Here is a 26,465-nt window from a genome sequence, read left to right on the forward strand (position 1 = left end):
CACCGATTACTCTCAGTTTGAAGCCCAACGGAGTGGTTAGTTTTTATTAAGCTCCGCGTTTGTGTTCATCAGAAGGGGTTTTGAATCGGCGACTTACCAGTTCTTTCAGTTTTCGCCAGCTCGGTGCATACCCGGGCATATATTTTTTTTTAAAAAATGTCGCGGTATCCAAGGCCACTCACGCTCTTGGTCGTCGTGGTATTTGTTTCGGTTGGTTCAAGAGCTGTGTTCGGTTTGGACGCTGCCAAATCTTTCGAATCAAGTGGAGATTCTTCGGTTGAAGCCGGAGTGGACAGTGTTCAGAGTCCAGAAAATTCTGAGAACGAATTGGTTGGTAAAATAGCAGAACCCGGACCAAATGCAAAATCTCTTGTGCACGAAATCGAATTGGTGGAAAATGTGGAAAATGGAAAAGACACGGATGTCGAGGACATGCCTGATGTTTCTGAAGCGAAGCCATTTGATGATAAGACGAGATCAGGAAATTTAGATGTGTACTACGGTAAGTCGATCGAACATCACGTTTATACTTCCATCAAAGTTTTTCGGATAAAATATCCGAGACTGGTGCCACAGCGACACTTTTAAGTGCCCCCCAAAAATAAAAATAAAACCTAATGTATTTAATCGTAATACCGGTTTGTTAAGTTCTGTAAATGTTGCATAATTTTTTCTCTTTTGATAGTTACAAGCTTATTTCAAGAAACCAGCAGCATTCAGTGCTGACGAGACTTCGAAATGTAAATGTAATTAGTCAATTAATTTACCGACAGAGATAAATTGATTTTCAAATCAACGCATTTTCGCCATATCTAACTATATTCAGATACAGGTAAGGCGAAGGATCTTTGTTAACCTGTAATTCTGACCATTAGAACAAAATCTGTGCATAAATAATGTGCGGGAAATTAAAGTTATAGTTTATCTAACTAAATGTTTTGTGAACGTCGGACATGGCTAATGAGAGACGAAAGAAACAGAAAATTCTCTATACAATTTTCCATACGGCTGTGGCCCTGTTGGAATCTACATTTTAATTTATTTTTATGCTATTCTTCGAATTATTATAGTTGTTATCATGGACGTACTAATGTAAAATAAACGAAATCATTTCGGCGTACTGTTTACGAAGGGCGTGAAACTCGATTCGTTATCGTCATGAGTCGTCACTTTGTTGCAACATGGAAGCCATTTTCTGTATTTCTTGAGTTGATTACTTACGAATTATCACATTATTATATTACTATGTGCTGTGTGTAATTAATAAAACAACGCATATTACAGACATTTCACTTCCGACCAGCGATTTCGTTCTGGACATTCGTGGTTTTCTGGAGAGATGCTTGTCGTTGTACATTTTACTTGTTTAAATGTCCCATAACGGTCGTATTTGCTGACTGAATTGATAATTTTTTCTTGTCAACTGTCTTAGAACTGGTTGTTATGTGTAAAAATTTAAAATAATCACAATTGTATCTTAAAATGTAACTAGTTCGTAACAAACGCACGATTGGGTGGATGGCGCAGCGGTAGGCCTACTACCACGACCACTACTCCCAGATTAAGCTGAATAAAACAAAGTATTTTTTCTAGGTTCCCATTTATGTTCAGCAGAACGAGACGGATATAATTCAATAAGAAGGACTTATGGAATGCAAATAAATTCTGTTACACTTCTATTCTATTTCATGACTTATTCCTTCTATCCCGTGTTCTCTGACGTGTAAGGTAGGACGATAATGATTTGATAGTACCGGAAGGAAGTAGTTCCAGGTACGCCAACAGGTCAGATCGCCACTTTACGAGCTGCGTGTTAAATTCTTGTCAACCATGGTACGTTCAACAAAAAGTTATCGTGCGTTTTAATTTAGTGATAACTGAAAGATAAGCTTGTGTTTGGTGTGATCTGGATGTTTCTTTATGTGTTTGCTATTGAACGAGATAACGGGGCAGGATAATCAGTGTTGAAGATGTTTGTGTAATTTTGGAACACGTCAGCACGTTCTCAGCTAATCGATACGTTATTGATTATACGCGCTTATACCAACTGGCACCATCACGTTGTGGTATTTCATGATAACAGACAAATAAGAACTGATAACGTGTTTCCAAACCGTGGATAACGACCCACGGAACTAATGGTATGGTTTCATTGAATGTCCTAGTGCTTGATGCGAACTGATTTAGAAATATTTATGTACAAATATCAGTAGTTCTGAACGCAGGATAATGTTGCTGTCTGGACTTTGAAACCAGGGTCAGTCATAAAATAAACTGGCGAACTGTACATTGGATATTTGGCTTTTAGTATCTGTTGAGGGCAACGAGAAAGACTTGGGTTCTGCATCTTACCCAGAAAGGCTCAGGGTTTGCTCAATGCTTTGGGCATTTTTCCTGACTGATACTGTGGTCCCAGAAACCATTTGCTCTGTTGAGGTCTGAGAACGCATGACGCTCTAAGTTCTTCATGATGCTTAGGTGCAAGGGTTTGTGAAATAATAGCAGTGATACTGTGGCTTGTCTTCGCTTATTCTTAGAAGGAATTATTATATCCTAAGCCCTGCTATCATGATGGTGAAGTCCATGACTTCCTGCTTAAATTGGTGAAGACCAAGTCCTTGGCCATTCACAGTCATTCTGGCATCGGTTATCATCTCATTGTGTTTGCAGGAAGTAACATAAGGAAACAGATTTGAAACACAAATTTTCTTTTATCATCTGATACAGACAGTCTATAATAAAGTATTAATAGTGATTATGTGCATTATCACCCAATAAGTAAATATATTACACGCAGCAAGAAGAAACAGATTAGAAATCATATTCATTGCCAAGTAATTAGGGTGTGTTTGACTTTTGACCTTTGCAAATGGTGAATGAGACATTAGATTTATCTGGGTTAGTGACCTTTGTGTTAGTGATTAGCAGGATGTTTGGCTGGGTGTAAGGTCATCACATGGTTCTCCATGTGATTGCATGGATGCCCCAGGATTCCCCACCCAACTACTTCTGTGCACAAAAATGAATTCAGGTAATGTGCTTGTTATTGGTGTCTGATCTTGACCAAAATTAGAACACAAATGTCCATAGTACCATATTTCATGGACATCTGAAGAGCAGTTCTCAACTTGTTACGCGTAGAAAAGCAGTCAGACCAGGAAATGATGGGGCTACATTCATAACTTAATTAAGACTTCTAGTTTAATAACAGAGAAGAAAGCTCTTAATAGCCACGGTTTTGCAATCATAATATGCATTGATCAGCAGCACAAAAGCAGAAGTATCTTAGGAACAAAAAGAATATATGCACTGATGTAAACTTTTAATAGCTTTAACATAATTTGCACAAAGCCAAAACTTGTTGGTTTGCAATGTTTGTTAATCATCATCAGTACCTTGTAATTGTGAATTAACAATGTAAAAAATGCTGAAATTACGTAAGCGACCTTCCTTTCGTTAAATGTATTTGGCTATGGACACCAAGAGACTATTCTGTTTATTTGTTGTTTAATGGTTTTATGTGATTATGTTCTTTAGTTGTCCCCTCTCTGTTTTCAGACTGTAAAGATAACAGGTTTGGTCCTCCGACCCATCGACTCGGCCCAAAAGAAGAGGCCTACGTCATCACCGAGACTCGTCTCAGGGAGATCCGCAGCGAATTCATGTATTGCTTCTTCGATAAGGGTGGTGATGATGGCAATGGTGATTATCAGCAGGACATCCACAACTCCATACCTCAAATCCACAAGAATTTTAACTTCCAGCTGCCCTTCTATGGATTTCGGTTCAATTATACCAGGGTGCGTAATATCAAACAACAGTTCGGAAGCATTCCACATGACAGCAATACCAGCAATTTAATCTAATAAGAATTTTTCAAATTAAATAATGACACTTTTTTTTTTGTATTTTGAAACTGCATGTTCACTGTGTCTTGCCATGCCTGAGATATTTGGAAGGGACAAATTTATTTGTCAGTAAAAGGTATTGAAAATACAATTCACAGAATATTCTTGTACTTACACGTTTATCATCTGAGGGATAGTTGTCCTTTCAGAGTATTTTTTACAGTACACTTTGCTTTAGCTCTCTGTATGTGCCACTTCTTGCTAAAAAGTTGAATTTACCAGAATTATTGTAACATCATGGTATGCCGTGAGCTGTAATCCCTTTCAAAGTCTCCATAATTTGCACGTTTCGTGGAATATCTGAAGGATTTTGTACAGGAAGGTAGTATTAAATAAAAGAAATGTTAAAGCCCAGTTAGGTTTTCATTTTACATGTGTAAGAATTTGAAATAATAACAGTGGTAATTAAAAAAATATTAAATAATCTGAAACTTGTGATCACAATATTGAATTTTTGTTCGTTGTAGTCGAACGCAGTCACGTCCATCGAGGTTTTTGCTTGTTATTTTTCTCCTGTATTTGGTCTCTTGTAAAAGCAGTTAATTTTGACATCTTGATCTTTATTTTGTTTGTGTTACAGCTTTCCATGAATGGGTACCTTGAGTTCAGCGACCCACCCGAGCACTACACGTACCCCCTCGTATTTCCGAATAAGGAATGGCCCACGAAGAATGACCCTTCCTTCATCGGGATCTTCTTCACCAAGTCTCGTATCGGCAAGATCCGCAATGAAGACGTTGATCAAAGGAGGCCAGGAATGTATTTCCGCCTAGAGCGAGATCTGCAATCTCGTACCGATCAATTTGGCGTCGAGATGAGGGAACGCCTGAAGTGGGATATCCGCGAGGGGATAATTGGGTCAGACACCTTTGATCCGAAACACGCTGTCATTGTTACCTGGAAGAACATGTCATTTGCTGGGGGCATTGATAATTCGCTCTACAGAGTAAGATTTTATTGTTTATTAGATCAGAGGATGCAGTGATTATTGAAACGAATAAGAGGCGTTCTTCAAGCAGCAGACTCACAAGTGAGCGTAGAGTGGAGTTGAGTTTTAGGACAAATGAGAAGCATTGCCTCATTCATCAACATAATTAACAGTTCGCTCTTAAACGTTCAAATAATGTACGGTTTTCTCATGTCCATTGTGGGCTGATGGACTACGGTTTTGGCATTTCTCTAATGCCCACAACCCAGAGGCCACGCGCTGTAATAACCCTGTTTTTGTTTCAGACAAACACTTTCCAACTGATATTAGCCACGGATGAGGTTTATTCGTACGCCATATTCAATTACGTTAACCTGCAATGGACCAGTCACACAGAAGCGGGGGGTGACACAACTACAGGAGAGGGTGGCGTGCCAGCATTTGTAAGTATGAGAGCCCAGTACGCTGAATAATAAATTAAGTTCAGGACCAGTAAGTGACTGGGCCGTGGTCTTGGCACTGGTGTTTGATTCCTGGCAGGTGAAAGGATTTATTTTTGTGACGCCTTCCTCAGACTCGCTCTAGGGCCACCCAGCCTCCTATCCGCCGGGTACCGGGACTGTCCCCTAGGGTAAAACAGCAGGGGCATGATGTTGACCACTCAGCTGTGTCTAATTCTAGGTTTAAGAATGGGCGCTGCTTTACCTCTGCTCTTCCACACGTCTTAACGGCATGTTTGCATTTTGAATATTCAAAGATGGTGGTACCCATTTTCAGACATTTCAGGAAATAAATAGTATTTCTGGTGAAGAAACAAAAATTTGTATGCCATCATTCAGTTAAGGAATTCCAGAAAAATTAATTAATGACTGCCTCATAGGATCAGATTGGAAAATTTCACTTACTAGCATTTTAGTACATTAATAGATTGGAAAGGGGCAGGTCACTGTTTCTTGGAATTGTTCGTATTCCAGCCACGTGCCCGCGTCGTCGTTTTTTCTGGTTGCTCAAGTGTCAATTGCTCTGTTCTAAAGGAATCTATGAAGTGTAATGTTCCAAGTTCTTTTACTTTATTTCAGATTGGATTTAATGGAGGAAATGGGACTCAAAGCTTTGACTACAAGCCTTACTCTCAGAATTCAGTTTTGCGAGACTTGGTAGGCAGGGGCTGGACGAACGGCTTCCCAGGAAGGCACATATTTCGCATTGACGAGAAAATCATGGTTGGGAATTGCAACAAAGATCTTGGTATGTTAGTGTTAACTTCTTTCATCTGTCCTGCATCTTTAGCGCTAGTTGATTGTGTTGTATGCAGACCGTGAGTTGAATCACAATATTTTTCTTTCTCGTAATGACGAGACAGAAACTGGTAACCTCTGCTTTCATATCTGTAACCAAAACAGTTTCTAGATCAGTCGTCTAGTGGTGAGTGTGAGCATTTGAAAGTTCCCAGGTTTCATCCAAACTATTGTTACTAATATTACAAAAAAAAAAAAGCGCCAGTGAAATGACGACCAGAAGGCCGACTCCTGAAACATGTATTCCTCAAATCTACTTTAGACAATGGACAAAGTTCATTAATGTTCCTTTAATTATGTAAGACTTGAGGTTCTCACAGCGGTGAGTATGAAGATTTCCGTCTTCTGGGTTGTTGCGCTGTGTAGTCTGGTAGATGTTTACCAACGTTTCGGAGGTCATACTGCCTCCGTCGTCAGGGCGATGAATGTGATGATGGAGGCAGTGTGACCTCTGAAACGTTTGTTAACATCGACCAGACTACACAGCGCAACAACCCAGAAGACGGAAATCTTCCTGTAATTAGATTGATGCAATACACAACAAACTTAGAATCATTCTTATGACCACAGGTAAGGAGCGCACGATGGAAGGTCGCAAAATTATTCTCTTTATATAATTATTTTTATGATCGAATGAACTTTAAAGTTAAGGGTATTACCTTTCACTTAAATCCTTATATTGTGGTACTGTTGGCTGGACTTTGGCACTGGGTTTAACAGTTTAGTGGTATGCGAACACAACGCACTGTCAGTTTTATTGCCATGTAGCGTGGATGACAAAGAGTTCCGTGGCTCGTACGGCTGGCCACGATGACAGTGTTGCAAATGGAAGTCATTGGCTTAGACGAAGTAACTGCTGCAATCTTCAAAACTGGGTATGTTGGTACACATGATGCTCCCTGTGACTCGTCCTTAATTCAGTTTTTACACGAGCACTGTGCTCTAACTGTCAAAATGTTTATATTGCAGCGGGAGCAAATCTGGATTTGGTATTTGCTCCAGAGAGTGGCAATATGTTGGGAGGAACTGTCGTTAACATAACTGGACCCTGTTTTGTTCCTGGAGAGAAAATCCAATGCAGGTAATGAAAGACAAGGGAACAGAAGTTGGTAGTAACGTAACAGCAACATTCTTGTAACCTGTAATTTGTCAGCATCAGAAACTGTTTCTGACGCTGTACCAAAGTTCATGGACTGTAAGATGGGGAAAACAAAATTAGTGGGTATATATTTATACTTCGTTTACTTGCGGAATGAGTGCAGTAAATGTATTATGAAGTTTTATGTATCATGGAATCAAAAATGCCATCCAAATATTGTTACACTTATCACCATTGGTGTTATGAAATGAAAATATAACTTTTTAAAAAAATATTGCACCATTTTCAGGACTATTCAAGCCACACCCTTTACTAACATTTTTCATCAGCTGTTACAAATGAATTTTCAGTTCATTTATCGTCTTGGCGTCAGATTGTGTTTTTGATCCACCATGCATTAGAATCACTCGTGATACATATCCTTTCAAAGTAAAAGAATTTTGCTTGGCCGTTATATAGAATAGCAATTGTGTTTTCAGCGTATATGGCCTTGGCGCAGTCCACATGCGTGGGATGTGAATGAATTCTAATTGTAATTCCTTATTTCTCTGAGATTGTGTCTTTGTGTGTTTTTCCCTCTTTAAACTTGGTTTTTCGTTAACTTTGTTATGAACGTTGTGTCATAGAGGTCACCCCCATGGCATGCTATCAGTAATACCAAACTCTTGAAATGGAATGGATAGAAATAAATCATTGCATTGAATCCTGTTTTTTGGTAAAGCTCATATTTTAAATACTAATAACGACTACAGTTTTATTCTGATTCTTCAGTATACCAAAGTAAAAGGCTAAAAGTGTTTCTTATCTGGACATTTACAGTGAAATCTCTATCCATCGTTCCTCGAACTATCGTTTTATCGCATCGATCGTTCAAAAATCCTAGTCCCGGCCCACAATTTTCTCGCAATGATCGTTTCTGAGAAATTATAACGAAATTTACGCGATGTTTTTAGAATTTAAAATGCTGGGTTTTGAGATAAATTAATACCGAAAGACGCACAATGTTTTTGGAATACACAGTAGCGGTAACCTGTTATGTCGCCCAAACAGCACAGATTCTTTTGGAATGATGGGTCAGCAGTGCAGGGGTCATAGTTGGAGTGAATGGCGGTGCTCATTGTCAGAAATTTTATGAGTTTAATTAGGGTGCACCCATATTTCGTTCCAGCGATGCCACATGGCATGTGCAGTGTGAATTTCTTCACAAATGCTTTTATTATAAGTACAAAGGAAAGGCGGGCGACACTTTCCATTCTTCCTGTTATTTTTCGCGAAGGGGTTGGAAGCGGTGAGGAGGAAGAAGAAGACGACGAATGAGAGCCCGAAGCTGTGCCGAGTTTTGCCGAAGCACTTGCTGCGTTGGCAAAAGTGAAGTCGTTCTTTTATGCGCAAGATATTAGTGAACGTGACGCGGAAAACATTTTGAATGTGGAAAGGGCTATGTTTGGCCTAAAACGTAAAGTTTCGACGAAGCAGTTGTCCATTAAAGACTTTTTTGGTAAAAAGAAGTAACTTTGAAAGAGAAACATTCAGTTTTTTTAAATTTTTTAATGCTTTCCCGCAACTATCGTGTTCCCGAATTCATCGTTTTTATTTCCCACGATGCATCGAGGTTTCACTGTATTATGATTATTTTAGTACATTTCATGTCTACAGACATATTTTAAGGAGCATCAAAATTTAAGAAAACTTTCTATACCCAGGCACATAGAAAGTAGTTGAAGTAATCCCTAACCTTCATGAACCCATCTTTCATGATATCCAAGGAATCAAAATCTTTGCCCTTCCTAAATCTGTGGGGCCATGTTGCTGTTTTGGAAAGATTTATTCTGTACGTGAACTAACTTGACATCTCTTGATGCCAGCTGTGAATGTACATTGATTTTGTGTTAGTTAGGTATTATGCATGCACACAGCAAGTTACAAATACTGTTTTTTCAATAATAATTACTCATGTTGTTTGACTTTTAGGTTTGATGACACGACTATAACGGGAACAGTGGTGGATTCCAACAGAGCTATTTGTGTCCAGCCATTCATGATGGCTGAGGGTTATGTGCGTTTTGAAATAGCAACTGGAGAATCCAAATTTAACTGGAAAGGAAAATTCTTTGTTGGTGAGTATTAACAAGTAATTTTTAAAATCTAAACAAAATGAATGCAAAGATTTGTGCCTGTGAAAACCATCTATACTCTAGAATCAAATTTTATTAATTTTCTGAAGAGTATTCCCACAAATGTATTAATTTAGATAGATTATTTGCATTCCATGGATCGTGATTAATTAATGTTGAATAAATCAGTGTACAAATACACGCAGTAGGCTAGTCATGTTTTCTTTTGGGTGCTGTGTTCTATGAATTTTGTCTGAATCATTCTTTAATTTGGCAAATGTATTAAATTAAATTAAATCCGAGGCGTAACAGCTCCAGAGAGCCAAAGCCGACTAACTTGACTGCTGGCCTCACGTTCACATGCCTAAGCAGAGGTGAACGATCATCCAACCAGATATAGGGTGACGTGTGGTCAGCACGACGAACTCCCAGCCATTGCTAGCTTTCCTGACCGGATTACGCTACTCATTGTAGCTCCCCAATTTCCTCACGATGCTCGGTTGGCACCGGTCCCACACACTGGTCGAAAGCTCATGAGAAAATTTCTTCTCCCCCGAGACTCGAACCAGCGCGCATTCCGTATCGCTGGTCCGAAGCATGATGCCTCAGACCACATAGTGAGATATATAAGCTCTGGACTGCATTTACGTGGCTTGGGATAAGGGCCAGCGACGAGCTTTGTGGACAGATTTCACAAAAGATGGGGAATTTTGTGACTGAGTGAATATTAGCTTCTGAAGGTGGGCTCAGTTCCACGGAGTTAAGTAGTTTGAAAGATAAATTTACCGTGTGAGATTAATATGATAAACATAAATAAAGTCTGGAGCTGGTTACGTATCTACTCTTGCCGTCATAATTCTGTGAAAATATGTCTTGTTGATGTGGGATCACGTACACAGAGCTTCTGACTTCCTTACAGAGTTGTACATTAAATATGATTGATTCCGTTAATAAAGAATAACAAAGTAAATTATTTCTGATGTAAAATACTTCATTTTGGCTTTTGAACAGGATTACATTTTTAAGTTTCTAATTGTTTAAAATTTTAAATACATTTTTGTTTCCTATAGAGACCCCAGCGACAGCAACAGACAGAATTTACTTTGAAGGCGATGATGTACATCAGCGCGCCCCAGCTGAAATTAAGATGTCTTGGAACAAACGCAATTTAACAACCAGTGAGAATGCTCCTATCAAAATATCACTGTGGGGATACAGAGAGACAACGATTCGACCAGAGCTGCTGTACATAGACATGATTGAGGTTATTTATCTGATTTATCTGATAATATTCTTATGGCTTAATATTACACATTACGATGAAATCCTTTGAAACTTTAAGTACAGTTTCAGATAAGATTAGAATGAAGAAGATACATGTAAAAAATTGAGTTCAGTAATGTTACTTAAGTAGTCTGTATAGAATATATAAAGATAAATTTTATATTAGAAATTAATTTATGCTCATATAAATGTTAATTTATTATTGTACCTTTTGTTCGGTTTCTAATTGGGAAATTTTTTTGTGGCTATCAAAGACTGATTTTATTGCAGTCACTTGCCCCTACAAACATTTTCTCTTGGCTGTTTTCTGCTTTTGTGTAAGAGTGGCAAGAACACAGCTTGCAAGTTCCCTTGTAAACTTCTACTATTCGACATATTTATGCGTCCTTTTCAGTGTTTACCCAAGTTTGAACAATGGTATTCTAGCACACAGTTTCTCATTTATTTATCCAAAATCTCTTGCGGACAGCTAAGCATTGCTGAATTAGACTTGCTTTTGGGAATTTTAAAAAAAGAGAAAATGATTTTATCAGACACTGTGATGTTACAGGAAAGTGCTGTGAACTCGGGTACGTACACCATCTCGCCGGGAAACTTCAGATCACGTTCAAACCCAGCAACTGATAATCTGAAATTTGGATTTATTCACATCAACCTGACCAATCCAGCACAACACGCGGGTCTCACAGTGTCTCCGTAAGTCCATCAAAGAAGTTAGCGCTATAAACACAACTGCCAACTGCTTGTAGCTGGATTTAGACTTCCAGGTGTTCTAACCTCCTAACAAATCAGAAACACGACCATGCACTCTTTATTTTGAACTTGAGAATATAAAATTTAGTTCAGAAAAAAAATACTACAGCAAACTGGGTACAGGTGGGTTGCTTGGCAACCAACATGCATACATTTTTAATGTTCTTCTGGATTAGTAACACGTCATGTTAAAGGTCTTGCTTACACCAGGGCTGTGGAGTTGGAGTTAGAAGCAATTTTAGGTGGAGTCTGAGTCGGTGAAAATGTGCTGACTCCAACCTCGATATAAAATCTTAAGAACAATTTCTATACTGCGTGAGCCGCCGGCAGCCTCACGCTTAGGGAGATTCAACGACGCTTTGAGCCACGTGGTGTGGGAATAATGCTTACAGAAATATTATTTTGGGTCCCGCGCGGTCTGAGGCATCGTGCTTCGGACCGGCAATACGGAATGCGCGCTGGTTCGAGTCTCGGGGGAGAAGAAATTTTCTCGCGAGCTTTCGACCAATGTATGGGACCGGTGCCAATCCAGCATCATGAGGAAATTGGGGAGCTACAATGAGTAGCGTAATCCGGTCAGGAAAGCTAGCAATGGCTGGGGGTTCGTCGTGCTGACCACACGTCACCCTGCATCTGGTTGGATGATCGTTCACCTCTGCTTAGGCGTGTGAACGTGAGGCCAGCAGTCAAGCTAGTTGGCTTTGGCTCTCTGGAGCTGTTACGCCACGGATTTAATTTAATTTAAATATTATTTTGATAGAAATAAGTAATAATGTAATTCTGAGTCTTGTTTCACTTCTCATTTGCAAAATTTATAATGTAAGTCATGTTCTTCAGTACAGAAGGTTCTCATTGTTTTACTGATACTTCTGTAGGGTGATGTGGAGTAAACCCATTCCATTGGCCTGGTATTTCAATGGCCAATGGGAACGCAAATATGGGTCAAGATGGAGTGAGGACCTGTGCAATGAATGGATAACTGATGATCGCTACCTCAAGAACTTTGCTGCTGAAGTTCCACAGTGCCCCTGTTCATTGGAGCACGCTTTGTCCGATAAAGGTCGCTACCTACCCGACTTTGACTGTGACAAAGATGCAAATCCGAGCTGCTTCTACCACAAGGGGGCTGTGCACTGTGTCCGTTCTGGAGCACCGAGGTGAGCAGAAATAAGCGTAAAAGTGTTCTTTGTATCTACGTTACCAGTATATTTTAATGTACGTGGCCAAAATTATGCTCACGTACAAATTTATATAATAGTTCGAGACAAGGTTATGTCTTCTCATGCCTAATATATATACGTCTTATTTAGCAAGATTTTAGATCACGTCTTACCCGGTGTCCTACGTGAGCGATTAAATGCGAGCGGTGCGAGTTGCGTGGGTGAAGCGGAAATATCAAACTGGCTGTTTGTGTAGCGCTGCCCTAGGTTACAGCGAATCGGTCAGGAGAGGGAAACAGCCGAACTCCAAGATCAAATATTTTGATATTTTCGCGCAGGTCGCTGCGCTGGCCAGTAAGGCACATGCGCAGATAAGCTCTGACTGTGCAGTACAGGGAAGGTACATGCGCAGAAAGACCGTGTGCTTCTACTACGGTCTCTCACGTAGTACACAACAAGCGATTCCCTTATGTCATATGACACCCCACGCTGCTTATGCAGCTCGCTTCTTATCGCTCACGTAGGACATTGCCTTAGGGCCTGTGTTGTGTTTAGAGGGGTGGTGGAGTTCGTAGATTCAAACACACATCCAGTGTTTGGGTTGACACAAAAATGTTTCCTTTTTAATGTCAAATCTGAACAAACAGAGAAAATGGAAGAGCATGTGAACCTATGAAAAAATATGCTGTTTCTCAGAGTATGGAAATATCAATATGGCAACGAAGTAAGTAAACCATAAATTTCCTTACAAATCAGACAATACAAGTGAGGGGAAAACTTGTCATGTGAGATGATTTACTTAATCATTTGAACTCTAGCATCACCAAACAGAATATGAGCAGTCAGGTTATGCCATGAAATGCGAGACTGAAGACTGCAGTAAACTGGGTTTAATATTTCAGTTTGATTGGCTCTGGCCAGCAGTGCTGCTATGACAAGAACAATTATCTGATGCTGAGCTATGACCAGCAATGGGGGTCGTGGCCTCACAGATCACATAACATTGGTTTCCTACCCTGGAATGAAGCTAACAAGGTGACGTATGAAATGTATCAAAATATAGATTTACAAAATAGTTGTTAATTTTTCACCCAAAATTTTAGAAGAATCAAATTAAAGAAACAACACAAGACGTACTTTTTACATCTTATGCGTACGTTTGAGGTGGAATTTTGTGATTATAGTCTCTCAAGGTCAGTTTTAGAAATATGGGGCCTAACAAGACTTAAATTGAAGTGCAGCTGCTGAATATGTGTACTTGTGAATAATTGATGAATTAACTATTTTTAATCTTCTCTTTACTGTAAATTACACTCTAATATTTCATGAAAATAATTATTGTTAATTGTTAGACAGTAGGAGAAGAGCCTAAGGCCAGTTTGCTCTTTAAGTCTCATTGTAGCCTCGTTAGTAACTGTCACCCTTACTTTGAATTAAATAATCAGATGGTGTAAGAAAAGTTTAATGGATTTTATTCTCCAAAATAATTCAAGAGTACCCATGTTAAAGTATGTAGTCAGTAATTAGGTTTAATGACCTGAAAGTTAATGAGAAACGTGGTGGCAGGTTCCAACTCTCTCGCACTGGTATCATGACATCGCGCCGTTCTACATGTGCTGTTTGTGGCAAGAAGAGCAGGCGGTCGGCTGCGAGACCTTCCGCTTTGAGCGCCGACCCACGCAGGACTGTGTTGCCTACCAGTCACCCTCTGTTGGTCAGTATTGTATAACCGAGGTTCTCGCATATCTTTTATTCATTTTAATTTTACACTGTGATTTTCATAATATGAATCATTTTCAGCCACTGTGTTTGGCGACCCACATATCGTCACGTTCGATGACTTGGAGTACACGTTTAATGGGAAGGGAGAGTTTGTGTTGCTACATTCTGACACTCCAAAGCACAAATTTGATGTTCAGGGACGTTTTGAGCAGCTTCCCCAAAATATCTACGGGGAGGTGAGAGCTACACAGCTGACATCTGTTGCAGGTTCGTACGCTGTTGAGCAGTCAAACAGAAAGTGAAGTTGATCTGACCACCCTAATAATACTTGGTGATTTGTGCAAATGACGTAACTTTTCGTCGTACAGTTTTCTCTATAGACTATAATCAAAAGCTTTGAAAGTACCAAAGATCTGTATTACGTTGAATGTGTTGTTACTTGTTCTGTCTGTCTTTACAGCCAGAGATAATGCCTCGACTATAGTCGAAGTACGCTTGAGACCAAAGCATGCCCAGTGGAGGTACCATCTTGATGTGTTTGCTGGAGGAAAGAGAGTGTACTTCGATAGGTCATCCTTGAGGATACAGCACTTCCCTGGTGAGGCAACTTCTTTCGGTGGACATGAATTTTGTGACCTTTGACCTGCTGGTGGATTCCTGTAGCTTGTGGGAATTAATCATCTTCTTTTGTCTGGCTCACTTAAAAATATTAAACAAATGATTCTTTCAGGAGTGACGGTGTATATGCCAACGTACATTCTTAACCAGTCCGAGATCATAATGATGTTTGAATCTGGCGCTGGAGTCGAGGTTATCGAGAATGAAGGTTTCATGACTACGAGAGTCTACTTACCTTGGTCATTCATGGTATGTATGCAGTAAAACAATTGTACACCTGTTGATAAATATCTTTCTGAAAAGGAACTGTCGTCAGGTCATCTGAAACAGGGTGTCCCATCACGCCCAATGAATCAAGGCATGGTACTCCAAATTAACCGACAGTTTCTTAATCAGTTATTCTGTAGGGCAGTTACGATATTCAGATTTCATTATCTGGAATTGATTTTCAGCTTCCTTCTTTTTTATTTGTTTCTTCAGATGTGATGTATCACAAAAAATAAAGTATTTTAGAAATAATTTTATATGTTTTTGTATATTCAATTTTAAAAACGGAAGGAAAATTCCACAAAAACGAATGAGACTCTTTCTGGAAGCTGGTAGGAGACGACGCCTTTCCCTTGCATTGATAAGTCTGGAGTTACTCGACCGTGGAAAATTCAATTGTGCAAACACTGTAGAAATTGTTTTGCCTCGAAACTTAATATGTGGGTAAACATTTATTTGGAGTTTTTTTAATGTTAAATAAAACAGAATGTCTACCGTGAATTAAAGAATTTGGCGATAAAATCAGGTTACTTGCTTATCTCTATTTAATTATTTTCTGATACTGTATTAACTGCTAAGGTTGTCAGTGACATATGGTAAGGTGATTATGAATGATGAATTGTAAGAAACGTGTGAGGACGTTGTTGCTTATTTAAAGTGCGATCTGACTGTCTCTAGGAGAGACTCAGGAAACCATGAAATATTCAGGATTTATGGTATCTGGATAGAAACTAAGATACCATCAGATTATAAATCAGATATTGCCACCGTGTCAATATAGGATTAAATTTGGATTTTTTACTCACAGATTGTACTGTAGCAGGAAAAGAAATGTCTTTATTTTTTATTTTTGCGTGTTGTTATAGGTTTAACTTCACTGATTTTAATTTTCAGAATCAAACACGAGGTCTGTTTGGAAATTGGAGTCATGACATCATAGATGATTTTACACTTCCAAATGGATTGATGGCAGGTGTTGGATTGGGCATTAACAATTTTGAAAGTATTCATAGGGACTTCGCATTACACTGTGAGTATACTGAACCACAGTTGTTTACTTTGTTGCAGCGTAGCTATATAGTTTACATTTGTCTTCAAGTTGTGACGCGTTCATATGTTTAAAGGAAAAATTTTGTATTCTACGGACTAAATCCATAGATTGCATTCATGTGGCTCAGGATAGGATCCAGTGGTGGACTTTTATGAATGTGGTAATGAACCTGTGGTTTCCATAAAGGCTAAGAGTTTCTTGATCAGCTTTTCAAGGAGGTATTTTTGTGGAGTTGGTTAATTAATTATTCGGTTAACTTCATTACTTAGTATTAAAATTACTTCATTCTCTGGTTATTTTATTCAGATCTGAACATCAGTTACATGAAATTCTTGTTATGTATAAATTTATAGTAGTCTTTAATTCACTAAAGTAAATCAATTTTCTTGTATTATCAGGGTTAATAGAGGACAAAGATGATCCCAATAAAGGTGTTGCACTCTTTACTAGAGAATTTGGTAGAACTGCAAATTTCTATGCCAACAAGACATTTGTTCCGGAGTTTCGAAAAACGCCACAAGACATCATTCCTAGCAACAGGTAAGTTCTTATAATTTTTCTGTAAAATGTGAGTATTGGGCTTATTAGTCTTTGAGCTCAGTTCCCTGTAAACATGTGTTTGGTTACCCAGCAACATGTACATTAATATTAATGGGGTCTCTGCACTGTCGGTATAACACGTTTATCACCCGGTTTAAGTTACCTTGTTCTTTCCACTTCTCAACATGAGTAGCACCTAGCGTCGTGTTGTTCAGCTTTTGGCAAATGGCTTCTTGTCACAGAACACGTTTTCTAATGATAACTTCTATGTTTATCAAATTTACTCATTGAATACATGAGCCGGGATAGCTCAGTCAATATAGTGACTAGCTACTGGCTGGACGACCGGGGTTCGATCCCCGATGGGGGCAGAGGATATTTCCTATAGCTTCTGCATTCAGATCGGCTCCTCTAAGGCCCACCCAGGCTCCTCTACAATGGGTACCGGGGTCCTTTCCCGGGGGTAAAGCCGGCCAGGGCGTGATGCCGACCACTCACCCCCATCTAGTGCCGAGGTCAAGGAAGAGAGGAGCTATACCTACTCTCCCCCCAAACGCCTACATGGCGTATAGTGGGACAAACTTTACTTTACTTTACTCATTGAATACATGTGTAGGTGTATGTGAGGACATGCTGTGAAAAAGACAAAGTCTTTACCTCATTTTCTTTTGTAATAGGAGGCACTTGCTTTAGGACTTTGCAACTTTTATCCGATGCCTGTGCAAGTACAAGCACATGTAATGAATATCTAAACAGAATCTGTTTCAGTCTTGTCTGCCAGATCTCAGTATTCATTAGTTCCCCTTCTTACCACCGTACATTGGCCACTTCTTGTTTATTCTCCTGTTCCAATGTTCTCGTTCATTGCAGTGGTTTAATGATTTTGTTGTTGTTGTTGTGAATTTGTAGGAGTAAAGACATTGAGATGGCGCACAGTTTGTGTGGAGAAGCATACCAGTGTCTCTATGACTATGCGATGAGTCTGAACAGAGACCTGGCTCATTTCACCAGGAACTACCTGGACAGCTTCGTCAACATCAAATCAAGGAACAAGGAAAGAGGTAACTGCACAGAATATCACCACACCATTGTCATTCTCAGCAGCAGCAGCAGTAGCGTAAAAGTTGCTACCATTATGATCACCAATGCTATTAATTTTATGGCGTACTTCCTGCATTGTGATTACCAGTGCTGTTGTGATCTTTTTATTTTTTAGAATTATTATATTTCTTCTGATTTTATTTTAGCATCATTCTTCGTCTTTTTCATCATCATCGGCGTTGTTATACTTGTTTTTATTATGATTATTGTTGTTATGTTAAAAACACATGTACATCGCCATTCTTAAAAGTAGATGTGAAGTGTGACGGGTAGGGAGAAGGGAAGAACAGAGGATCATGGCCACTGAAGTGGATTATTGGCAGAGACCAGCAAGGATCTCTTGTTTCGATAAAGTGCGAAATGAATTAATCAGGGAGATATAAGAGTGGACGGAAACATAATGGATGACACGCTAGCTAAACAATTACTTTGGTAAAAAGATTGGTGGAGGACTGTTTGCCAAAGCAGGTTTTTGATTGGCAAGCAAAGACCTAGAACAATGTGGAAAGGAGACACTGTGAAGGCTGTATCAGAAGGGAATTTGGTCGAAGGAGATTGGATACGGAGCGGTGGAGAGTTTTGGGAACTGGAACGCATTGAAGGGCATCATAACCTGGAAAATTATTATTGCTGGTGCTGCTGCTGTTTATGCATTGTGCCAAACTGTACTATAATAGAAGTGGAATTACTTCAGCACTCTTAAAATTTAAAAACTACTGTCACTTAAAAATTTATGTAATTTTATTGAATAGTGAATTGCACTGTCAGAATCTGCTGTGGAACTAAAACATAATCAGAGATTTTAAATTTTCTTGATTTGCTGTGTATTTCAGTGATATCATGTGGTGTTCTGGAGACTCCTCGGTTTGGACGCAAGAGTACCTTCCTTTTTGTACCTGGATCCAAGGTGACCTTTGAATGTTCGCAAGATTTTATTCTTATCGGAGATCAACGTCGCGTCTGCACTGAAACAGGGCGGTGGGACACACCTACATACGGATACACAGAATGTCTACGTGAGTACTATAGCAACTGATTAAATTTTAATTCATCTTAGTTTCCTACTCAGATTTATTTTAATTTAATTTGTATCTCATTCTAATTTAGTTTTTACAATTTATTTTTACTCTCACACACACTCTTATTTACATGTGAATGCATGGTTGGGTAACCCATTGGCTGCTAGTTATAATGAACTTCGTGCTATTAACGAACCTCACTTTTGCTGAAAGGCCAAAGATCTACTCTAACTTTGCCGGTTTGTCTTATGGTTTTGGCTGTTTAACCTTTTCATAGCTGGTCTTTGAACCCAGGAGTACCAACTACTCAGGTTTAATGTTTACTGGGGCAACAGGGAGTGTAATGAAAAAAGGTTGCATTAGAAGTGGAGTGTTCAATGAACATTCACTGATCAGCAGTTTCTATTTCATTCACTTAACAGAATTATTATTTTCGGAATTACGATCTTAGTTTAGTCCAACCAGGTTTAACTTTTGAAAAGTCTCTTCTCTTTCGTCTTACATTCTTCCTTTTTTTTCTCGTAACTCACGTAATACACCCAGGCAACTCTAACGTCAATGTTCACAAATTAAAATTTCCTACATCAATCACAGTCATCTAGTTTATGATATCATGTAGTATTGTACGTGGTTGTCAGTGTTTTGGAGGAATGCATTGCCTCAAACTTCAGGGTGAACCCTCCAGTCAGGGTCATGATGATGTAGGCAGCAAGGACCTCTGTAACGTTGGTAAACTTCTACCAGACTACACGGCGCAACACCCCAGAAGACAGCCATCTTCACACTCACTGTCATGAGAACCTCAAATCCTAAATATAAACATAATTTTTATATTAACCAGGTCAGCAGGAGTATTCATCACGCCAAATTGGGATGACATTTGGTGTTATTCTGAGTGTGCTGGTACCACTAATCCTGATTGGCGCATGTGCTGCTTACTGCATTCTTAAAAGGCGTAAAGTTAAGGACACTTCTGCTGAATCTTGGCACTATAAACCTGAAGTGCCAGCTTCAGTGGAACCACTGAAAGCAGTGCCTCTTGCCACTAGCAGTTTCAATGCCTACCGCCACAGTAATGGTGCAGCGAGTGACCATAGTGACCGGAGCAGCTCGGGAAGCAGTAGTTTGGGTGGGACGAAGAAGCGCAGGATGTACGATCGTTCATATCGTACTCATGAACCACTTCCTGGAAAGCCATCTGTTGATTTTGATGATAAGTTGTGGGACTTAGGAGAGGAGGAAGAGGGAGGGGGTGTGAACACATCGCTGACAACTAGTGATGAAGCACCTTCTGACCTCAGCGGTAAGGCTGTGTACAGACACAGTCGTCAGACGGACATTTACTAAACATTGTGCATTACATCCAAGGCAAAATGTTACAGTTCATATCAGACTTCATTGGAGTACTCATCATTTTATTGATAAAGACTTTATAATTAATGAAACATGACAACTTAATCTCAGATGTATCTGCTCTCTTTTTGGGTCATGGGATTAGATAGAAATTAACTTTTTCTTCAGATCTGAGAATCCATTTTCATTCCATTGTCATCCTAAAGAAGTTCACAATGAGAATCATAAATCAAAATTTTCTTTCTTATGGGTATCTGTGACAGCAAGCATCTTAATTGGTTCTCTCTTGGAACTTACATATCTCTTATTGTGATAGAGTGCAAAGATTTATTTGGTAAATTTTATATTTGACATGTAAAGTTTTATTGTACTGAATAGATGCTAGAAATTTAATGACATTTTTAAAAGAGACCTACAGAAACTTCCTTAAACAAAGGAAATATTTTGTCATAAAATGAGAATGCTCCAGATTCATACAAAGTGTCTCAGCAATAAAATGTTCGCTGCCATGAAATTCTACTGCTGGATCTTATTGAATGACCTCGTTTTTGTACGCCCGAGTACAATTCATTGACCTACATAACAGAATGACCATTAAGAATCATAGAGCCATTTGTTCATTATCAGGATAGGTCATCAGAAGTAATTATAATTCAACTTATGGGCAGTCATTACTTATTAAAGCAATGTTGCATTTATTTAAACATTTTGTTTCTTGCAGTACTGCTTACCAGATCTCGAGTAATATTATTTTAAATGTAGATTAGGAACTCTTTGAAATTAAAAGATAGTTCTATGACACATTATTGTTCAACATTTTAGAATATATGTTTAAATGTAATAAGTTATATTAAAATATGCATAAAGGCATTCATTTAAATATGCTATAGTTTTGATAACTTCATAATTACCACAACATGGAATGTAAGTAATTGAAAATTTATGTTATAGACCAATAAAAAAAATATTCAATTTTTTGGTATAGTTTTGATCTATTGAGAAAAGTTTCTGTTCCACATAGGAATGTGTGATAAAAATGATGAGGTTAAAATTCAAAGAATGGCTTTCCAGGAAATGTAGTTATACAAACAAAGCTGCGGCATAGCCAGCAATTTGCTGCCTTAATGCCACTCACTATGTGTCCTGTGGAATGGAGATTTTTCCATTAGTAATACATTTCCTATTAATGGAAACTTTTCCAACCACAAAATTTTTCCATCCTGTTTAATATCCTTAATAACCATTAGCTTTAAACCTCTTGTGTTTAGTGTGTGCTTTCCTTATTATAGCGGCCACAAGATGTTTAAATCTGTATAACAAGTCAATATTTTAGAAGCATTTTGTTGTATTATTTTCTAGAGTCAGCCTCACTAGGTGGTTCCTCTCAGTCACTGTACACAAATGTTTGCACAGCTTCTGAACATCATTTCATTCGTATCTTTCCACTGTTGCATTGTCTTGTCATTACCGACTCGTCTCCATTGGGCTGATCACTGATCCACACCAGTAATTGCCGTCTACTCTGTCCATGCAAATCTCTTACACATAAAAGTTGGGGCCAATTCAGTTCAACTTAATAAGGCTGAATCATGAAGAAATGTATGGTCTTCCTCCAAGAACATGATAGAATGGTGAAACTGAAAATAATTATATTGTAGGTCAGCAGGAGTACTCATCGCGACAGGCTGGCGTCACAGCAGGCATAGTGCTGGCTGTCCTTGTGCCCATTTTACTAGGACTTATCTGTGTAGCATACCAGCTGCTGGTACGAAGAAAGAAAGAGGAAAAGTATGATGTTCGAGATGGTTACGCAGTCAAGTAAGTACAGATATGTTTCACGCTTCAGTAACTTGCAACAGTTTACAAGCCCACTCACCAATCATGCTGTAGTTTAGCCCCTGGCTCCTCTCAGTTTAGCCCCCATAAAAAGAAATACATTTATACTGTAACCTACGTGACACAACCAGCTCCGTACAGTAGAGTCCCTCTTGAGAAACTAATAGTTACTCAGGTCATAAGTAAATTTCCAGTCCTTTATAGAAGCTAAAGGTTCATTACCATGTTCACAAGAGACTGATCCGATCCAGTCCACTTTCCGACATTCTACGTCTTTCAGGTAAATGTTAATATTATGTTGCCTTTTAAGTCTCCCAGGTGGTTTTCCATTCAGTTTTTGTCTGACAGAAATGCGTGCATTTTTCATACTTCACATGCATGTAACAGGTTCCTGCCAATCTCGTCCACCATACGTACAAATTATCAAGTTCCTCATCTTGTGACTTTCTCCATCCTATATTAGTTTCTGTCTTGTAGATTCAAATATGTTCGTCAATAACCTATTTTTGAACACGTTCAATCTGTGTTCTTCCCTTAGGATAAGAGACCCAGTTTTACCTCCATATTAAACAACATGTAAAATTTATAGCTTTGAAATTTTAATCTTCAGGTTTATAGAGAGGTAAAATACAGAAAAAAATATTCTGTACTGAATGGTACAAGATATAAGTGATGCAAAAACTCATGAGTGTGTCCTGCCAAGTCCCAGTGTCCACTGCTGAGTGAGAACACTTGGTTTAGTTAGTTAGTTAGGTATGTGTGATTAACCACAATTAAAATTAGATTATGTACATCAAGTGTGCAGCTTAGTATTTTAACAACAAGCAATATAGCCTTTACTAATAAGGAATAACAAATACAAAATACATAGGACGTAAATGCCACGTAGTGAAAATTTGCAGAAATCTGTCAGTTACGTTGTCATCATCGAACCAGTCACTTCAGTTTTGAATAACAGCATTAGTATATGCAGTATCATTAAAATAAATCTTTGAATTGTCCGACATTATTTTCAAAAGCTGTATCATTTGCAAATTCGCGGTTGTATGTTTCAGGATAGAACCACAACTAACTAAACTTCAGGAACTAGACAATGATGAACTGACGGCACTGAAGAGGCGTGAAACTGCAGTAAACTAAATTGTGTAAGAATATTACAAAACTTAATGATTTGTTTCCTTGGCGATAGCCAAGGGAACAAATTGTGAATTAACAACAAGGGAAATGTAGATTGAATTCATTACTTAAGATTGGGTTCCGCTGTTTGGAACTATACTGTTAAATAGTCGGCCAGTATTATGGTAGAAATATTTTTTCATATTGTGGATCTTTGTATGATTTTTCTTATTTATTTCTTACTGCTCATTGTTAAATGACTTACGTAATTATCTTAATTCTGATGTTTGTAAAATTTTGAAGTTTTACTGAAACATTCTATATGGCGACTGTTTAAGCATCTAAAATTGCGGAGTTTCTCATGGAGCAGAGGCCTTCTTGAGAAGCTAATAATAACTCACCTATTAAGAACATCTCTGCCTCTTTATGGAACCCAAACTTTGCCATCATATCCTGAACCAGTTGAATCTTCGAGATCTGTTTTAAAATTAAGTCTTTCGTCTACACTTGAATTTACCGAACAGGCGATTCCCATCACATTTTCTGGCTGAAATTTGTACACATTTCACCCATTGCCCCTTCGTTTATTTGATGATCCTAATAAGATTTTTGTTGTAATTATAAAACATGAAACCCTCACTATGCAGGTTTTTTTTCCATTTTGTGCAATAAAGGCACATACTACATCACCCATCCTTTAATCATCACGATATACAATTATATTAACTAGAATAAAATTATTAAATTAAATCTTACACAGAAAGTATTCATATCATGTTAACAGAAATTGAGACAAATATATGTACATAAAGGTTAAACTTAACCTTACTTTCACCCATAAACCATTCATCCACAAAGAACAAGTAAACCTAACCTTACTTCTATCTTAAACTTTAAACCTTGCTAGCCATGATGTTTAAAAAATACACTTAACATCTAATGAAATATATTTATTGCCCCTGTAAGTAGACAGAGTAGGATTTGACAGTCCTAAGGTTTTAGAAATGGAGTATGTATATTTTGCCGTTGCCATCAAAGAGAACAAAACAGTTGTGAAAAAAGTTTTGTTTGTGGCCCAAAAGCCCTTGTCCTCCTCACATATGGGATCTTTCATAGGCAATTTAGATATTTGGTAAGACTCCTTGGATGTGGGTTATCAGCTCATCAAAATGCCTCTTCCTACACAGGACCGCAGAACACACGTGAAGAAACATCCGTGTCTTGAGTGGGATTCAAACCCACAGTTGTAGTGTCTGAGTGATAGAAGCCCCAGACTGCAGCTTCTTTGTCTAGTGAACTGTTCAGCTTTGCTGCACGTAAGTCAGTTTCACATTCTACAGAAGTAGACTTTTTGTACTTGCACATCTTATGACATTTTCGTTTTATTAATGCGGACATTTATGACGTGTAATCAGTATCTCGTGCAATTATACTTGTTTCCGTGTAAAGATATACCTAACAATACAGTTTACCCTGTGAGACTTTGTTATTATTCATTTGTTGAGGTGTGATTCAGAATTTATTGGGTTCACTGTAAAGTGCTTGTAGCTTACATGGGGGGGGGGGGGGGGCTGTTTACCATATGAGATTTTGGATAAATTTACTGTGATTAGAGCCTTGAGAAGGGTGGGGTTCCTAATTTGGTGGGTGTTTTCACAGGTGGTGGGTTATTCAGGGGTTGTGTTTTTTTGTGAGGTTCTTGATCCTTGTCAAGGCTGTAGGTTTTCAGAGTTCTTTCATTTCTGATAGAGTTGCCTACTGTTTTGGTATTTCTTGCAATGTCTTGAGTTTTCTATGTTTGCAAATTCCAACTTATTTTCTGAGTTATTTGGTCTCTAGCAATTTCAAAAAATTTTAAGTCTGTTGAAGGACTTCACAGTGCTGGGGTCTCGTCATTATCCCTTTGATATGTGAATACTTTTTAGGTATTTAATGCTAGACTTTACCGTATCGTTTAAATTTTTTAGTGTTTGTTCCAATTCTGTGTTTCTGGGTCTCTTCAAAATTTTTGGATTCCTCTGGGCTCTTGACTGATTTCAGGACTAGTCATTTTTGGGTTTATACTTGCTTTATGTGGGTGTGAGATTCTTCATAGGTTTTCACTATTTTTCAGATTTAGGGAGTCTTTAGAGTGTATGGAATACATGTAAGGGGGAGGCCCTTGGGAGTTTTCGGTTGCCTTCTGGGCTTTACTTCATTTTCATAGGAGTGATGTCATTCCAAATTAATGGGCTTTTCTCAGAAGTGCTTTTGGCCTCAATTGGGGTTTTGTCCCTTCAATGATTTTGGTTAAATTCAGTGTGGTTATTGCATTGGGAAGGGTTTGTTCCTGTATTTTATGAGTGTTTTCACAGGTGCTGGGTTTTTGAGAGTTCCACTCTTCTATTTGTAGTGGTCTGTACTAAAGTTTTTCTAACTTGAAGATTGTAGTTCTTTAACAGTATTTTGTCCTCGGTATGTTTGGGTATTTAATCAGCAAGTGGGTCATTACTGAGATGGTATATTAAGGGTTGTTTGAATTTTATATCATCTTTTGGAAGCTCTCAATTTTTAGGTGTTCGTTCGCCTCCCTATTGTAGGTCTTTTCAGATTTTGTTTCCTCTGGGCTGTTGACCATTTTCAGGACTGGGATTTTTTTTGAGGTTTTGAATTCCTTTATGAGGGGCTGAGATTCTTCATAATATTTTTCTTTTCACTTGTTAGATATGCTTAAGAGAGTATGGAATACTAATAAGTGTGACACTTATATAGGTATCTGTTATCGTCTGGGAATTTGCTTTCTTTCATAGGAGTGGTGTTATTCGAAATTGGTAAGGGTTCACTGTGAAGTGCTTTTAACTTACATGGGGGTTTTGTCACATCTGAGATTTTGGTTAACTTGAGTGTGATTAGAGGCTTGAGAAGGGTTGGGTTCCTCATTTGGTGGTTGTTTTCAGTTTATTTTTTTTTATTAGTGAGGCCCTCGACTTTTCTCAAGGCTCTAGGTTTTGAGTTTTTTCCTCTCATGTCAGATGGGTGTTCCTGGTCTCTTGGTATTTTTGCTAAAGTATTGCCTTCTTTATGTTTTGAAATATCAAACTGCTTTGGGAGTTATTGTGTCTCTAGGAATTTCCAAATTCATAAGTCCCTTGAGTTACTTCATAGTGTTGGGGTATCTTCATTATCTGTTTGATAACTGAAGAGTTTTTAGGCAGTGTATGCTAGCTTTATCATAACGTCTGAATTTTTAGATGTTTGTTCGCATTTTCTGTCGTCCGTCTTTTCAAAATCTTACGTTTCCTCTGGGCTGTTGACTTTT

The 26,465-nt window shown here is 38.4% G+C and overlaps 1 protein-coding gene and 2 long non-coding RNA genes across 7 annotated transcripts; 1 reads left to right on the forward strand and 2 right to left on the reverse strand.

Moving 5' to 3' along the window:
* mesh (sushi domain containing 2 mesh) lies at window positions 1-24,646 on the forward strand. 5 transcript variants are annotated; one of them, XM_087353960.1, is made up of 22 exons: window positions 4-502; window positions 3,559-3,800; window positions 4,489-4,854; window positions 5,142-5,279; window positions 5,916-6,084; window positions 7,104-7,215; window positions 9,205-9,350; window positions 10,418-10,611; window positions 11,182-11,327; window positions 12,260-12,541; window positions 13,447-13,579; window positions 14,111-14,258; window positions 14,345-14,533; window positions 14,727-14,864; window positions 14,997-15,133; window positions 16,046-16,181; window positions 16,601-16,742; window positions 17,652-17,803; window positions 18,677-18,859; window positions 21,874-22,033; window positions 23,107-23,196; window positions 24,355-24,646. In XM_087353960.1, the coding sequence occupies exons 1-21, from the start codon at window positions 157-159 to the stop codon at window positions 23,189-23,191; spliced, it is 3,744 nt and encodes a 1,247-aa protein (XP_087210086.1). In that variant the 5' UTR covers window positions 4-156; the 3' UTR covers window positions 23,192-23,196; window positions 24,355-24,646. The 5 variants fall into 5 exon arrangements, with proteins under 5 accessions (XP_021918440.1, XP_087210086.1, XP_021918441.1 ...); XM_022062749.2 differs by lacking the exon at window positions 24,355-24,646 and having other exon boundaries at window positions 23,107-23,580; XM_022062748.2 differs by lacking the exons at window positions 21,874-22,033; window positions 23,107-23,196; window positions 24,355-24,646 and adding an exon at window positions 19,704-21,191 and having other exon boundaries at window positions 1-502.
* On the reverse strand, window positions 5,885-7,104 carry LOC147873070 (uncharacterized). Its single transcript, XR_015536587.1, has 2 exons — window positions 6,794-7,104; window positions 5,885-6,224 (listed from the first exon to the last, which is right to left on the reverse strand). It is a non-coding gene; the product is annotated as an uncharacterized LOC147873070 (long non-coding RNA).
* LOC147873071 (uncharacterized) lies at window positions 23,850-24,355 on the reverse strand. The gene is made up of 2 exons (XR_015536588.1): window positions 24,042-24,355; window positions 23,850-23,991 (listed from the first exon to the last, which is right to left on the reverse strand). It is a non-coding gene; the product is annotated as an uncharacterized LOC147873071 (long non-coding RNA).
* Window positions 24,647-26,465: the final 1,819 nt, after the last annotated feature.

This window comes from Zootermopsis nevadensis, unplaced genomic scaffold (genome assembly GCF_977971745.1).
Source record: "Zootermopsis nevadensis isolate Lab colony 2312 unplaced genomic scaffold, Znev_1.0 Znev_ptg000022l, whole genome shotgun sequence".
NCBI classification, from domain to species: Eukaryota; Metazoa; Arthropoda; class Insecta; order Blattodea; family Termopsidae; genus Zootermopsis; species Zootermopsis nevadensis.